The sequence below is a fragment of the Phalacrocorax carbo genome, chromosome 13 (genome assembly GCF_963921805.1).
Source record: "Phalacrocorax carbo chromosome 13, bPhaCar2.1, whole genome shotgun sequence".
Lineage (NCBI taxonomy): Eukaryota > Metazoa > Chordata > Aves > Suliformes > Phalacrocoracidae > Phalacrocorax > Phalacrocorax carbo.
The window spans coordinates 11,809,762-11,827,220 of NC_087525.1; the positions used below are offsets into that span (position 1 = coordinate 11,809,762).

Genomic DNA, 17,459 nt, shown 5'->3' on the forward strand with positions numbered 1-17,459 from the left:
TACAATTTATGTCATGTCATAGCAAAGAAAAGCAAACAGTGTGAGGAGGAAAGGGTGATGAGAGCTCTTGGGCAAACTGCTATAAAAGATCTGATGCGTGTAGTTACAGGATGGCTATAACTACAAGGTCAAAATACAGATAATTTTGAATGCCACAGTATTCTTTTATCCCCACTGTATGGAGTATCCCTCTACAGTAAGGGATGCCTGTGCCAGAACCCAGAGCGTCTCAAATTCTTTTGTGCTGCTCTGTGGTTCTGACCCAGCTATTTAGGGCTACAACAGAAATACAGATATCTCTTCTCATTTTTGTAATTATAGGTGGAGTTTTGGGACCAGCAAAAATTTAATAACTTTTACATTATTAACATCTCATTTACAGCATTTATTTGCTGTAAGTTAGATTTTTCAGAAGCAAATCAGCATTACTCTAGCTTTGATCCCATAGGAGGAAGGAGAGAGGTAGTTATCACAGCTTTTAACAAGAGACAGACAGGCTAATGCCGAACACTTTGGATTTAAAAAAAAATATTTGGTTGAAATTCCCTGCTTGAAAGAGTAATTGCAGTTTTGGTGAGTGATTGTAACAGATGAAACCAAGTTCACCTGCTTTGCCATATCCTTTTAGCTTGATCTGACTTATTTCAGACATTTTTTCCAATTCTGGATTTCTCCTGCCCAGTCTGCTAGTTATGCTGAATCATGTATCACCTTTGTGACATGAAGAAGTCTCTCCTGAGAGTTTGCAACATAAGCGAGTGTTCAATTTGATGTAAAGAGGCAAAAAATAGTAAAGGCATGATTGGGTTAATAGATAAATTAACAAATTTAAATGACTCATAGCAAATGAGACTTCAGGATAAAATGTCAGAGATAACTTAGGCGCTTAGGCAAGACCTGCACACGCACTCATACATACATAAACTCTTTCTTTACAAACCCCTTATTAGTTGTGCAATCACAACCCCTTGATCGAACTCGCATATTGGCCCATTTTGAAGTACACTGTGTAAGTCTGGAGTTTGCCTTCTTAAAGTCCTGTTTGATTATCCAAAGAAGAAAAAAGTCTTCGTAAAACCTTTTTAACCTTTTTAAAATTAGCTTCTGTGACTTAATATAGGTTTTGGGTGAAATCAATCTCTTCAGCATGTATACTTCACAAGAACTTTTGAATACTGAAAAAATCTAGTTCATTTCACTACTAAAAGCTAAATTCATCTGACAGCATTCTGGTTATAAGGCAGGTTGTCATTCCAGTACATGGAAACAAATGAATATGTTGTGTCATTCCTTTACTTAGATTGTTTACTGGGGGGGAATCTTACATCCTCGGGGCTTCCACTGTATCAGACATCTTTTAGTGAATTTCCTACTCAAAGGATATTATTTCTGAAGTCACTGTTGCTCTTCCTTCCAGATAAATTCCATTATGTGTTGCCAATAACAATGCCTTGTCATTGTGTTGGAAGTGAAATTAAGTAATGCGTGTTCGAGTTGCTGGAAGATAGATGATGCAGTAAAAGTACTTCAGCTAACCTTAAAAGAATACATTCACTTAATGGCTAAAAATAGGATGCTTCTTTTTAATGCTTAGGTTTTTACAAATGAATGTTAGAATGCCAGTAGTAGCCCAGTGGATGAAGCTGTTTCTGTTGGGGGTAGGTTCTTTTCTTTAGAAACGCTGCTGGTGCAGTGCAACTCTTGAAAGCAATATGGTTGCATTAATTCTTCTCTGCAACTCACTGAGCTGAAAGTAGGGTAATCTTGGAGTACTCAACATGCATGTTTTCACCCCTCGGTCACTTGTTTTAATCAAAACCAGTCTGTTGCAAATAAAACTAGTAGCTTTCCTGGATGTTCATATGGAAATCATATTCTTTGACATTACAAAATTGGTATACGTGAGATAGGTGTGCACTTAGCATCTTCATCAGAAACATAGCAAGTGAACTAACTTGTTATTCCTAAAGACCCGTGTTACAGTTGGGCTGTCTAGGCAGTTCTTTCTACAGTAGAGTATTTAAATGCAAGGCTAATCAAAATATGTGCATAATAGTTAAAAAATGAAATAACAATTAGTAAGTAGCCTAATTACTGCACACTATATCCCTGAAATCTAATCAATCACATTTTTCCCCTTTTTTTCAGATTGTTTGAAGGACGGTCACCAAGGAAGCCTGAGAAACTGAAGACGCTTTTCTGCTATTTTAGGAGAGTCACAGAGAAAAGTATATCCTATATTCTTTTTTTTGAGCTACGAAGCAGATACATGAAAAATCTAATCCCATTAAAATTAGAAATGGCTATGCAGCATTACGATAGAAGCGTGTAACAAAAGCCAGCCTTCTAAGTACAGTCATATTCATATTCATGTCACTTCTCACATAGATGATGTATGCAGTTAATTTTGTTGTACAGACTTTATCCTGTTTTATTTTTTCTGAGATATATATATATGTATGGGGGATGTGTAAAATATAGAAATGTTTTCACCCCCCTTTATATATATGTATAGATACAAAAAAGTGTGTATATAAATATACATATGTATAACGTTTGTAATGTATGCAATGACTTGCTGCACCGCATCAGACTGAGAATGTGGGGAGAACTTAGCACCGTATGTAGTTATTAAAATCACAGGCTTAAAGATTCTGAATCAAGCGTCAGATTTCCTGCAGTGTGCATGTTTAGTCCGTTGACTGTAAGGTTTGTAGTTCTGAGGGATTTTCCCCTACTTGTGTTGATATTTCAGGTTTTTCCCTTCTGTTCTCCCAAAGCAAAGCTGCTGTGAAGTTCACCCAGTTCAAATGAACAAGTGATAGCAAGACATGAGATATCCCCAAGTCTTTTAGAATTTAGTGCAGTGCATAGTCACATCTTGTGTTGTTGCCATGAATGAATGAATGTCTGCATAAGCTTCCAAAAATAGATTTATTTTTTTGAGAACTGTATGAGAGTTTATATATTGTATTTTGGGGGAAAAAGAGATTTTGCTGCAGTAGCATACATCATATCTGCAGCAATATCCTTATTATAGTATTTTTAAAAAATTTTTTCTTCACATGTCAGTATTTCACTATTAGCTTCATATTCTCTCAGATGGGTTGGTTTTAGAAGAAAGACAGCTTTAAGCTATTAAATATAAAAATCCCTTTACTTGGTTCAGACCATGTTCAGTTCATCACTTTAATTCACCACAAATTAAATGCAGCTACATCCTGTTTCAGATATCAAACTTTCAGCAATGTCAATAGAACTAAGTCTCCGGGGTCAAAGTAAATGGTGATCTATGTGTGGGACTGAGAAGAGATATAGTGTACCAGCTTTTTTTTTTGTACTTGAGTAATAACGTTTTCATGCAAATGAAATCCTACATTTATGCAGCTGTTCCTGACCTCCTGTACATATGAAATCTGTTGGGAACAGGCTTTATGAAACTACCATATTAGATTTCTTAATGTTATAACTCTAAATAATATTTAATGACATTCTCGAGTGCTCTTTTCTTGAATTAAAAATTCCTATCATACCTTTAAAAGACCCAATTTCTTGTTCTTTTTCGTTCAAGGAATTAGTAAGACTGAAGTAACTTAGCTCATTAAATTACCATAGTAATTTTGCAACTCTTTTTTAATTGTAAATGGTAATTGAATTCCTTGTAAAAACAAAAACAAAAAAGAAACAAAACCAAACCACCACACAGTGGAGACTATATCAGCTGAAGATTTTGTGCTCAAAAGGTGAATGCTTAATTTGTAAAATATTGCCACTGATACCAGAGTGCCCTTGTGGAAAAGCACTTGATTACTGAAAGCTGGGCACTTGTTTTTTTTAGAGCAAGCAGCCCTTTTTTCCCTAAACCCCTATAATTTTGAAGAAAAACAGAGGATTATTTAAGGCTTTTGGAAGGATATGTTTGTGCTTTACATACTGTTTTGAATGTTTTTCACAAGCCAGCACAGCAAACTTACTGGATCAAACAAATGAATCTGAAATGAAGTTTTTTTTAGGATGACATCACCTAATAAAAGGTTGATATTTTCCTTCTGTTGCAAAACTGAGCTTTTTTTGAGTAAAAAACGGAGAGAAGATGATAATGCATCCTTCCTGCAAGGAGCAATGGCTCCTTTTCTTCTCTTGAGGGCAGGAGTCTTCTCTCAGTCGAAATACAGTGAATTTCACTAGCATCCTGGCAGGGATGAAACGGCTGGATTTGGAACCCACAACCACCACAACTTTATTGGCAAAATAGGACTTTCTTGGAAATATGAACTGCTGCTTCACCCATCCGTTGGCTGAGTCCTGTGTGCATTGCCTGTTGACACTGAACAGTAGTCATTTCTAAAGGTTCACAATTTCTGTTCTTCTAAGTGGCAGCACATTTTACTTTATCTTTGAGTCTTTCTAGTAGTGTTTACAGTTTAAGTGAAAATCACTGAGGAAATAGTTTTCCCTTGATCTGGAAAAAGGAAAAATACTCAAACTCCAAAGGGAGAAGTGAATATTTTGGTCTTTATGTTGTTTGTTTTCAATTTGAGTGTGGACTGACGGGAAGATTCAAAGCTGCTGTTGAGGAAAGTTAAGCTCTTTTGTTTCTGCCAAGAATGACGTTTGTTGTAATTTTAAAAGCTTACCTCTTAAAATAATCTAAGGACTAAAGCTCCAGCAGTTAATATGTTTTCTTCTGGGGTTGATTTGCCTGTAGAACCTACGGGATTGGTGACGTTTACAAGGCAGTGTCTCCAGGAGTTTCCGGACTGGGAAAGGTAAGTCAAACATGCTGTTAGCATAAGAAATTTCTTAAATCAATGAGAACCAAATCCTATTCATGTGGAATTGATTCAGGCCTGGTAGTACTACAGAAAACCATGTTTGGTGGGGATTATTTATGGAGAGAAGTACAGAGGGAAGCAGGTGAACTGCCACAAGTAGTTTGGGTGCCCTGAGTTTTCCAGTATGTTTGTTTGCCTGTGAAGCCAACAAGTCTTAGGGGAATTTTTAAACAGTAGCACATCTTTGGTGCTGTTCCGGGGGCGGGGGGGGGGCGGGCAGAAGAGAGCAATGGCTTGATTTCAGAAATGGCAGGAAATATAATGGAGTATAGGTCATAACCAGCATGAAAACACAAGTGTTGCAGTGTTCTTGCTGGTTAGCAAGTTAATGTGGGGCAAACTTGTGTGGAAATGTAGAACTGCAAGTTTGGAGTTTTGTGGTGAAAGAGGTGGAGAAACTGAACAATTGACTATGTTAAACATTTATAAATTGTTTCTGAAAGGCAACTGCCTTTTCCTGAATCCACCTGGGTTTTTTAGACCACCTTATGTTAAGTTGTGTAAGAAGTTGGGGTTTGGATGGCTTTTCTTTTAAAACGGATGTCTTTGTGTGGGAATTCTATAATCATCCTTTCTGTACAATATTTTTCCTCAATGATAGATCTCAGAAAAAGCTGTCTAGATTGCATGTCACCTACGAAGGCACCATCGAAAGCAATGGACAAGGTATGCTACAGGTAAGTGCACATTACAGTAAATGTGGCTTTATGTCATGTTTTAGTCATACTTTTATGGTCTGCCAGCTTAATGAAGTTATTAGTTTATTCTCAATTCATTTAAATGTCAAGATGTTATGCAGTGTAAAAGAAACATGAGAATTAATTCAATGGGCAATCTTAGTACTGTCAGTGTTTCCCAGCTCATCTTGGTTTGCACACGTACCTGGTACGAAAGAGCTGACAGAAAATCACAAGCCCTGGACAGCTTCAGGTCTTTTGGTTCAAACCAGGATCAAAGATTGACAAGATAGAAGTTTCAGGCTGTGGTCTTGATGAGTTGTCAAGGTTTTCAGTTTATTTTTAAAAAATTATTCTTGTGCCCTAGACAGTGACCAGGTCAGTGGTTCAGGAGACTTTCTTGCTGCTGCCAGCACCACTGTTTTGGTCTGGGAGCCAGTCAGCAAAAGTAATTCCTAAGAAGGATGTCCTGTCCATATCCATAGCAAGGAACACATCTGAGTTTTCAAATTAGTTGTTTGGTTTTTGTTGGTCTTAAAAAAAAGTCTTCCTTCTGAAGTTTGTTTACTTAAAAAAAAAAGTCACAACTTCTTTAGCCAGGAGCAAGTGCTGCAAAGGAAGAGGAGGAGAGAGAATAGGAGGACTTTTTTCTGTGATGATTTTTATTCAAACTTTTAAAATGTCTTATGACTATAAAACTTGAGCACTCAAATGTGTATTAAAGTTATTAAGAAATCAGCACCGGCTCAATGATAACCATTTTTCTGCTGTCTCTCTATTCAGCAATACTGTAACCTCACAGGTGAGAGAAGGTGGAATTATGCCTTTTCATGCACTGTTTCTGTTGCACCCTGTAAAAGTGAGAATCGCCTAGGATGTGATATTTTTCCTCCTGGCTATTTCAAGTCTTATCAAACAACGTATCTGCTGAGACAGAGTGCTCCCTCTAGGAGGCAGCAGGATGACCAAGGCAAGACCATGCAGGAGCCCACAGTGACCCTAGCCTGAGCCAGCAGGGTCGCTGGCTGGGACAAGCAGAGCAGGGATGGTGACAAGAACAGTTTCTACTGACAGGCTGTTGGTCATCAGACAAAGGCAAGGTGATGGGTCAGGTCACCAGGATCAATCCTAGACATCCGGTCAGCAAGTGGGCATCAGCAGAGGACAGGGCTGGTCATGGGACCATACGTGATGTGTCTTGGGTGAGGACCAGGACAAGGGGGGGTGAGTGTGTGTGTAGGGGGGGCCATGTGCCATACGCATGTAGAAGGGGGGCCCAAGGTGAGGATACTCAGCACAGTTAAAATGCTTTTGGGGCCCTGATGCACTGAACACTTGGGTAGTCTTCATGTTACTTTTCTGTAGCATAGTCAAGGTCAGCAAACCTTAAACAACTGAAGTGTGTTAGTATTTCCAGGACAGACTTCAGGAACGCTTGCTGCAGTAGCAGCTGGCTCTCTGTGCTTTAGACTTGACTCGGACTCCTGAATCAGCTTGTAATCTACACATATACTCATATCGCTCCAGCAACTTTTGTTCCTCTCCTGTAAACATGTTCTCATCAGCTATCCAAATAAAAATCAGTAAGACGCTAATAGCATTTGAAAGATAAAGTGACTTTTTAAAAAATGATAATTTTTTATGGATAGTTAATTTGCATAAATAATAATCACTTTATTGAATAAACCAAATCCTTTTAAAACTGTTGCCTATATAAAAATGTAATTTGCAAAATATGTATTATTGCAGCAAAAAATAGAGTCCCGAGCTTCTCTGTTTCAAGCAGAAACCTTCATGATCAAAATTAGTTGCTTTGTTCAAGTGCATTTCAAGGGGAATTCATAAGAGATTCCTTTAGGTACAGGACAATGCTAATCTAAAAGTGTTTTAGTATGGACAGCTGGGGCAGAATGCTTATTAAAGGACAGCTTAATTCTTCAATGTCCATAAAATGAAAAAGAATGTTGTCATTTGCTGTTTTCATCTTTCACGTTTACTAAAATGTGTTTTATTCTTAAATATGTGCTCTTCAGAGAAGGCCCACAAAACTTTGATTCGGAGCATTTGAGATGCAAAAGTTTATTTTCCAGTGTAATCTCTCACTTGTTTTAAGTTTTCTGGGAAGCAGAAAGGAAAAAAAAGAGAAAGGCGTGCTGTTAATCAGGCTCTGTCCTGCTGCTTGCGTGTTTAAGTTATAGCAGTAGATGCCAACAGAATTATTGAAATTTGTGCAGGACTTGATTTACCTTGGTAAACGAAAGGATTTTATGCTGTTTGCTTATCTCATAATCCTCCTGAATATATCTTTGTTAGGTTGATTTTGCAAACCGTTTTGTTGGAGGCGGTGTGACTGGGGCAGGACTAGTACAAGAAGAAATCCGTTTTTTAATCAACCCAGAACTGATTGTATCGAGGCTCATCACTGAAGTCCTGGATCACAATGAATGTCTTATTATCACAGGTTAGTCTTTGCAGAAAACATTTCACATCTTGTTCTGGTTTTATATGTGGAAAATACATTTCAAGTTGAAGTTTAAAATGTTTAAATGCTGTAGGGGTAAAAAAAAAGAAGAGAAAAAGTCAGTACTCATTTGATAAAGAGCTGCTTTCTTCACCCCACCTCTTAAGACCATAGATGTTTTGTGAAGGAAACAAAAAAACAACAGCAAGCAGACAGTACTTTTTATCCTGTATAAATGTGTTTGAGGACTCTGTGTCTTTAGGTCTAGCTAAAGTATACTGTTGGGCAATGTAGGTAAAAGCCACAATTACCAGCTATTAGCAGGTAATGCTTCTGTTATGTTAAAGCAGGGTTTTTCTTTTGTTCCTGTCGGGAACTTGTAACATTTCGTGTGATCTGTGGGATGGAAAATTGAGATGGGGAACTGCCTTCTGGTTACCATAAAGGGGAAGAAGTGGAAGAGGAGAAAATCAGCATCTATTAAAAAGGGTAGAGAGTGAGGAAATGTCTCTTAAGAGTTTTGATCTTGTAAATTACGAACATGTATTTGTGTTACTTGTAAGCTAGTTATGGGTTCATAGTTACATCAAAACCTAAATGTTTTTCTTGTATGTTGCTAAAGGGCTGCATATGGAGGTGCATTGTCTGTCCAGTGTTATGCTGAAAGTGTTTTTGCTTTTGTTTCCACCTTTGTCATAGAACTTGGAATGTTTTATTATCCATTGGATCAAAACAGTTGGCATAAAACACAATGTCAATATTAAGAACTGGAGAGGCCCAGGTCATGCTGTACGTGTCTGAGTTCCTTGCATGGGAAAACAGCATTTCTCATGACTGAAAAAATAAAATGATGCTTTTTTTTTATTTATTTACTCTAAAGAACAGCTATAAGGAAAAGATTTGATCAGAGAGATCCTCTGGGCAAATATTGTAATCAGTTTGTTATAGTAAAAATGTTGGTCTTGGTTACCTGAGCTGCCACAACAGTCAAGAATTTGTACAGGTATTGGAACACATTTCTTGAAAAAGTCCTTCCAAAGCACTTCTCTCACATGCACAGTAGACATTCGAGCTTAGATCTTGCAAATCTTACTCTGCCCGAAGCTATTGATTGTACTGGACAGAACATCTTTTGTTTTCAGTCTTATACTTGGTACTCTTTTTAAGACAGAGTCTTATTTTGTTTTTCCACCTTGCCAAAATTAATGCCTTTTCTGTGAAAACTTTTTGATAAATTGGCTTTTGCGATTACCTTTTAAAAATATTAGTCAGAACATTCTTGGCCATTGCTGATTTCTGTTGTGTGTTTTGGATATGATACTATAAGAAGAGTAACGTACTGAAGTACTGCCCTCCGGGTGAGGCCCTTCTGGGTAGGGGTAAAAACTGTGTGCAGCTGTTGGTGTGTGCAATAACTGACTGGGGGAAAACACTAAACGAATGTTTTGAAAGACCTTCTATTCTCCTGCAAAAAATACAGATTTGGCACAAACAAATGACGGTGAGGATGTTTGTTCACTGCGACAATAATCTTTTAGTTTTCTTGAGTACTTTATTGTGTTTTGCAATTAGTACTTGTGATATGGTGTTCTTCTCTAATGGAAATGGCCATCCCGTCATTTTCATTGCATCCCTGGAGCTCTTCCACCTCGGTTCTTAGCCAAGTCTCCACTGCATGTCACAAGCCTCTTGATAGATTACATTCTTTGTGATGCATCTTGACTCAGCGGCCTAATGGATATAACTGTGTAGCTTAAATTTGCAGAAGAGTCTGAGAAATTGGAGAGAAATTAAATTTGTTGAGATTGCACAGTATCTGGTTAAGATCACTGCTGTAATGAATATGGAACCGGTCATGCGAAGAGTCAGGTTCTTCAACACAGGCATCTACCTACAGAAATGTCAGCAGCAATGCCAGAGATTCCCACAGCTGCATTTCTGGTAGAGCTGTGAATAAGTGTCAGTGGTTTTCATTCAGCTTTTTTTCTTTCCTCTTTGAGTTCACATATACTCTGGCAGCGTTAAGAGCAGATGAAGCTGTGTTCCATCTCTGCTTTAAATCTACTGATTGAACAACAGCCAGTCCTGACCGCATCTTAGCAATGCATTTTCAGAGACTTCTAAGCACATTACCCGTGCAGTAAATGAGATCAGATAATTGGTTCAGCTGAAAATTTACTCAGAGGGGAAAAACTGTTTTTCAGCTGGATTTACCAGGCCGATCGTGCCACTGTCTGGAGAGCCAGAAGACTAATGGTGGCACAAGATAAGGATCAGAAGAACTGATTGAAAGGGAGAGAAGGATCTTCCCCTCACTTTTGGCAGTAAATGTGCATTTATATTGGTGACTACAAAACTATACCCTTGCGCTTTTCACATGCGCTCCTTTCTATTCAGTGCTAGTCGTACTGCCTCTTCAGAGGTATAATTTCTAGCTCATAAGAAATACTGGAGGGCCAGTGTAGTGGGTTTTTCCCCAGTCCCATGGAACTTCATAATACAAACGAAAAGCTAGACTATGGAGTCTGAGAAAGGTATATTTATTTTTAGTAATAATTGCAACTCTTTCTAGATGGATGAGGTCCCATAAGCACTAACACTTGGTAGTTTTGCTGTTTGTCTGATGCTGTAACTATTACAAGTTTCACAAAGAATGTATTTTGGAATCATACTTGTATATACTTTCTTCTGACTTTAGGCTTTTTAAGCTTATTTTGTAGCTTGTTTTTAAAGTTCTGATGGAACTGTGCTATTATGCTGTATTTGTGGCTTGGCTTTTTTTTTTACCCCTTTATTTTTTTTTTTAATGGGAAGAAAAAAGATTCACTATAAACATCAGCATACTCAGTTTATTCTGTACTGCTTCTGTTCTCCTGGCAACAGCAGTTTATATCCCGGTAGTTCACAGGCAAAAGTGATGCCGGTTGAATAACCATCTTTGTCTGACACAGTTCCAGAGCTTCACTTATGAAAACTCATTGATTTTCATTAACTTTGGGTTTCTGGGATGTGAGTTTAGAGTTCATGTGATCTGACTTTCTCTGTTATTGATTTTTTTTTTTTTTTTAGTGTGTGTATATATGTATTTGCTCGTTTGTTTGTTTCCTGGTGCTTTCATCATCAGACACTGAAATTCCATAAAAATTAATGAAAGCAATGGACCTTGAAAAAGTCAGCTTAATATTCTGACTGCCATTTAGTCTATTTTGTTACAATATCTGGATAATCTAGTCTTTTCTTTCCATGTGCTAGACACCAAAGGAAATGCTTCCTTTTCCAAGTTGGAAGTTCTGCTAGTTCTGTCCCCTAAAGAGAGCTCTCAGAAAAGTCACATACTTCCGTTGTCTGACTTTTATTACTATTTGCTCAGACCCTTCTTCCAAGCATGTCAGTAAAACTTGGGTTTTTCCTATGGCAGGAAGAGTCTTACTGAAGGTTGATAGCCTACAATTCGATTAGAAGGCTGACTTCTGAATATTTAGGCTGCTCATGGTTGTCCTTTCACGAGGACTTTAATTTTGTAACAGGAAGTGAATTCTTGGTGAGGAATCTCTTACCATCCCACTCATTTTCTATGGTAACTTTTCACAATAGCCCTGAGTGGAATTCGTGTGCCCTCAGTATAGTTAATCACCTCCACAAATCTAAATAAATAACGAGTGGATAATAGGGCAGGTGAGTGCTGATAAAATCTTTTCAGTTAAAATGAATTTGGGTAAATAGGGAAAACGTCTTCAAGTATTTGCATCATTTTAAACAGTTTTTAACAGCTTATGTTTCCTGTGCTTGAGGCTCCTGACAGTAAGCATTCAAATTCCCTTGTCAGGTGATGTTAAAAGTGAACAGTTTTATGTTTCTTCTTCTTCAGCTTTTTATTTTAATTTAGAGATTGAAAAACTTTGAGATTAAATTGAAACATTCGTAATCTGAGAGTATCACTGATCAGTGTGATAGTTAGGGATTACTCTTGTCTTAATAATCAGATGTTTTGTGCTGTCAGCTTACATGGCTTTCTAAAACCTATTTTTCTGTTATGTTTATAGGCATAGCTGGTGTCACTGTTTGTAAGTAAGGTGTGGCTTAACAGTTCCCTTCTTTACCCATATCATTTATAACTTGTGCCGAACTGTATGAGCTGAAATTTTCCAAACAAGGTGGTATTTTCAGTCCTTCACTTCTGAAATTCGTCTGTTGTGAGCTCAAAATGGGGAAAAGCAGTGATTTTGCTGTGGTGTTACTTTAGGAGTATTTCTTTGAAGCAAAGTCCTGAAGTTTGGTTAAATGAGGTGAAAGGCAGCCTTTTAGAAAGGTTATGATCCTTACTCTCAGTTAAAATGCTCTCCTTGGTCTTGGGATAAACCTTTGAAAAGGAGTTGGCATAGCAGAGCATAATAGCTAAAATTACTGGAGGTCTTTAATGAGCTACTTTCTTACAGACCTTAATGCTTGCCAAGATACCCTGCTGGACTTCACAGAGCAGCCAAGTGTGTTCCAGACTGACCATGGTTTTGCGGGTCCTTGACCTTTTACAGAAGTAGCTTCTTGGTGCTGCCCACTTCAGCTGAGAGCAGAGTCCTTCAGTCCATTCAGTGCTATTAATTGCTGTGATATCTGAGAATTCATGTCAGGACCCACGGTGCAGGAATCAGGCTGAACAGATGTAAACCAAAACTATAACAAGGGAAAGAGGTGATTTACTGGGCAATGACACTAGGAAGCTTAACAGTCCTCCCTATCCTTATGTAAAGTTGTCCTCAGGAGACTGTAGGGTGACAAACTGGGTCACACTGGTGTGTTGGAAATCTGCTTGGTTTCTGACCATCGGGTTTTCTTTGTATTTTGTATTTCTCCTTGTATTTTTTCTTCTTGTGTTTCCTAAACTGTCAGCCCAGATGTTTGCTAAATTGTGATTAAGTAGGGTTGCTGTGTTTTCAGTAGTGGAGTGACTGTTTTATCATTGTGTTTCCAGGTAGTAACCTGAAAAAGTAAAGCAAAATGCTGGTGGGGGAAAGGCTCACAATCTTTGTTAACCAGATATTAGCCAGTAAAACTCTGAAGATGACAGGCAGATTTTTGAGAAGCTATTGAACTTGAGAGTGGCTAAGTCGAAAACTTACCTTCTTGTTATGTACTGGACAGCACTCATAGATCTGCACTTGTTATGTTCTATAGCGGATGCTATGCATCATCTGTGGAAAAGAAGCTTCTCCTGGTTACCAGAGGATCTTGTATTCTTGGTGGAGATACGAATCTCCATCTTCCATTGCTTCTGAGAGCTGTGTGTTCATCTGGAGAAGCAGTGATTCCTATGAAAGATTTGCCAAGTGAAAAAATATCTATATATTTTGTATGTAATATGGAAAATCACTTGTTTCAGGTACTGAGCAGTACAGTGAGTATACAGGCTATGCAGAAACTTACCGGTGGGCAAGAAGCCATGAAGATAAGACCCCAAGGTAAAGTTCCACATACATATTTCAAGTGAAGGAACAAATACATGTTATAAATTTGAAAACTTCGTGCTTTAAGTATTTCCTAGCATTTGCCTTAATAGAGAATTTGACTGTTTGAGCCTTCTCTCTTCAGTAGAGCCAACAAGCTAAAAAGTTATATTAAAAATGAGATAGTAATAAATAGTACCTGCCAATATGCCAGTTCTTAAATCAACATCTTTTACAGTTAGATGTATTTAATCCAAAATTTTAAGATATTAATTGAACTTTGTATTGTAATGTCGCAAGAATTTTGACTGATACCTCAGGTGCCACAGTGCAGCTGATATGTGGCAAATAAGATTTAGTATCATGAATCTGAGAAGGCTCCAAGCTCTTGAATTTTCTCCAACAATGTTATCATAGCATATACACAAAATTATTCATTTGATGTAGAAACATACACAATGTACTCTCATTTAAATATTGAAGGAAGACAGAGAGCCAAAGTGCTTTTCTTTGACCTTGTGGTGTTCTTATGGACTTAATAAATAGTGCTGTGTAATCAGATTTGTTTCATATTTATGTCCAAAGTCTAGCCAGGGTATTTCTAAATTTATAGGGAGACCTGTCTCATTTCTGCTGCTGCTTTCATTCCCAACCCACAAAGAAAAAAAGTGCTCCCTTGTCTGTTATGAGCTCACCTTTCTAGCTTCTTCTAACAGAGACGCTCTGCAGGGAATTGCTTATTTTGGGTCATGATTGTATGGACAATATTAAACAACTAATGTCATCTGCTTTTCTCCTCCCTCCAATTTTAGGGATGAATGGCAGCGACGCTACACTGAAATTGTGGCTATAGATGCATTTCACTTCAGACGTTTCCTTGATCAGTTTGGTCCGGAGAAAATTAGAAGAGAGCTCAACAAGGCCAGTAACTTCTTACAACGGCCTGCAGCCTAGTGTTTATAGTACCTTTTCAAATATTTTTTGTATTATCTTCAGCTAAGAAGTTCTTGCTTAGTTGTGTCTCTTAAAAAAGGTGTACTTCAGGGTTTTGCTGTCCAATGTTAATGCAAGAAGCTTGTCAGAATTAATCATCCTTTGATCTGCTACTCAAAGGTGTATTTTATCTAACTTTAAAAAATATAAACAAAATTTGGATAGACCTTCTGTTAACTCTTCCCTGTCCTGCCTCTGAATTATGATTTTTAAGTTCTCTTCCCATGATTGGCTCTGCTGAATCTGACTCAGCCCTACAGTCAAGGTGGAGAAGGGGGTGCCTCATGTTTTAACATGGTGACAGTGATAAATACAGTGCCACTTGCTTTTCTTCCACCTTTCTTGTTTGCTCTTAGGGTATTGCATATTACCTGGGAGTTCATCTTTTCATATTGATATCTTCTTGAGAACAGATCCAGCTGTTAATAAATCTCCTTTATTTGCACAATTGCTGTAAGGGCTGTTGCAGCTGATTATGTGTATATATATACACCTACCAGTTAGAGCTTACAGTGATGGGGGTGGTGTTCAGGCCAGTTTTAATCTTTTAAACAAAGCTTTCACACCAACGTTCAGAAGCAGCACACTTCCTACTAATAATTACACATTATTATTTGTTATCACTGTGTATTCAAAGCAGTCGGTCCTTAACCTCACCCTATGTTAGCTGTGTGGATACAAAACTGCACTGCTCCAATGGCTGTGGTCCTTGATAGTCTTAGTCGTCAAAGTTGCCAGGCTGAAGAGCTCTTTGACAAGGGAAGATGGAACTGCAGTGGACATCTTTTTTTTCCTTCCCCAGCCCTGTAATTTTGGATTGTGTCCCTAAATAAGATATTTGTGTTTCTAGACGATTCCTATACCTTGGTCTCTGCTCTGGACTATGTGCTGCATAATGTGTGGGAACATGGGGTTACATTCCCAAGCCATGGCAGGTGCTTTATCGTGTTGCATGGCTGAGATTTTAATATTATTTGTTTTTCTTCTTGCTTTGCTGCTGCTTATTTTCTTTTCTTGAAGTTAACAGTCTTTTCCCAGATCTTGAGGTTGCACTTTTTCAATGAGTAGTAATTGCCATCAGCGAGCTGTTTATAGTTTCGAGGCCTTAGCTTCCAACCTGTGCCAGTGTTTTCAAGGCTTTTGCTGTTACCCCACACAAATTTTATCTCCTAACAAGAGATGCCTGGTATCAATCTCCAGTTCATGTAGCAAATTCTCATAAGTTAATAAGAAGGCTAATGGGGCAGAATGAGAGCCTTGCATGGCTAGTGTAAGGCATAGATGGTGAAAGGTCTGTGGCCTGTTGTAGCAACAACAATGCTATTTTTACTGGGCAGCTGAGTACAAGAATGCTTATGCAGTTATACTGTATCAGTGTGTATATATTTAGTTTCAAAGCACGCTAACAATAAAGCCTACTTAGCATGCTTCTATGTTTATAGATGCAGTGGGCCTCTGCTTGAGCTAGGGTGTTAAATACAAGGGCACAATACTACTGTTGTTAGTCTCCTGCTTTCTGTAGTATAGGAGGGTATAGAATAATATAGGATGCATTTTAATAAAATTCAAACGTTAGGGCAGTGTGTTCCTAATTCTCAGCTGGAAAGGGAATATACCTGAAAGCTCATCTTCCTCCCCCCTCTGCCCTCCAGTGATGTACCGTGCTGAAGGACTAATTTAATTTAGTCATAAAACCTTAGCATCTTGACTAAAGTAACATTCATCAGCTTGTTTCTTCATGGTTGGTAATGAAATTAGCCCTGAAAAAGACAGTAAATAAATTTTGTAAACTTCAGTGATATCTTAGTGCAAAATTCAAATTACCTACTCTAGTGAATTTATGATCTGCCTACAATTTTCAATATTATTGATTGGGTTTGGATTTTTAAAATAAATTATGGTAGATCCATGCAACTTTTATACAGTGTGTTGGTTTGGCTGATGTTTGATGAGGACTGATTGGTATTTAAAGAAAATTTTAAGCCTGAATTAATTCTCTGTTTACTACAGTAAAAATTCCCTTAAGTTTACTGGAGGTTCTATAATACTTTAACAAATCAAATATTTTTTAATGTACTGTGGTGGTCTTTTCAGTTTGATTTGAAATTAATAACTTTAAAATTTTTCTGTGGGTGAAAGCAAGTTGATGGAATAAGCTGCAACTCTATTTATATTATAATTTAATAAATCAGGACTTGGTAAGCACAGTATGTGCACACAAGCTTTGAAATACAAGTGTACTATGTATTAGTGGACACAGCTCCGCATCCAGAGGGTTTTTTTGCCTGTTATTTTGTTAGACATTAAGGAAATGATTGAAACAACTTAGTGATTGGTCTTACAACTTCTATTTTCTTATAAGCCTGTGTGATTTCTCCTTTACAAGATCCATTTGTCTTAACCAGATGTTCACTCTCGGTTAGTTTTCTCAAAAGGTAACTTTGCGAGCCTGACCCTAGTTTCTGGTTTAACCCATACTCAGAAAACAAGATTAATATTGTCTAAAGTCAGCTGTTCAGAATAAGAAAAAAAAAATCACCATATCTGATTTCAGCATTAAGATTTGCCAATATATGTGTAACAGATATCACTGTTTCATCCTTGCTAGCCCCTTCAGATTATTGCCTAATAAAGACTCTTTTTAGCAGTAATTTTTTCAGTTGCAAGTTCCACTTTCCAAATCCTAAGGAACAACTGACTTATAACTGGCCTTGGATTTCCCCTTATAACTGTCATTGAGCCTAATTTGATAGTCACCAATTAAAAAAATGCTACAGCTTCATATTTGGCAAGAAACGCTTCCCTAAGAATTATGGTACGCAGAACAGTTAAGTTTCAAACAGCGTTAACTGTGAGAACTGTAAATAGTAGTTTTATATGAAAACAAACCACTTGCAAACATCATACTACTACTAATTAATATGAGATACCATATATGTGAAGTTGTGTGCAGCTTAAAAGCAGATTCGTTTGTGTAGTTCAAAAGGAACAGCTCTTCTGTTTCCCATATGGAAGCAACTGCGTTAAAACTGCACAGAAAGCTTTCAGATTC

At 37.6% G+C, this 17,459-nt stretch overlaps 1 protein-coding gene across 1 annotated transcript in view; it reads left to right on the forward strand.

Annotated features, from left to right (window-relative positions):
- The window catches only part of PARG (poly(ADP-ribose) glycohydrolase), a 70,948-nt gene that overhangs the window by 42,492 nt on the left and 10,997 nt on the right, over positions 1-17,459 (forward strand). Inside the window, exons 10-15 of the mRNA XM_064464834.1 lie at positions 2,149-2,228; positions 4,709-4,769; positions 5,437-5,512; positions 7,826-7,973; positions 13,351-13,429; positions 14,227-14,335. Of these exons, the coding sequence (XP_064320904.1) occupies positions 2,149-2,228; positions 4,709-4,769; positions 5,437-5,512; positions 7,826-7,973; positions 13,351-13,429; positions 14,227-14,335 (553 nt within the window). The remainder of the gene's footprint in view (positions 1-2,148; positions 2,229-4,708; positions 4,770-5,436; positions 5,513-7,825; positions 7,974-13,350; positions 13,430-14,226; positions 14,336-17,459) is intronic.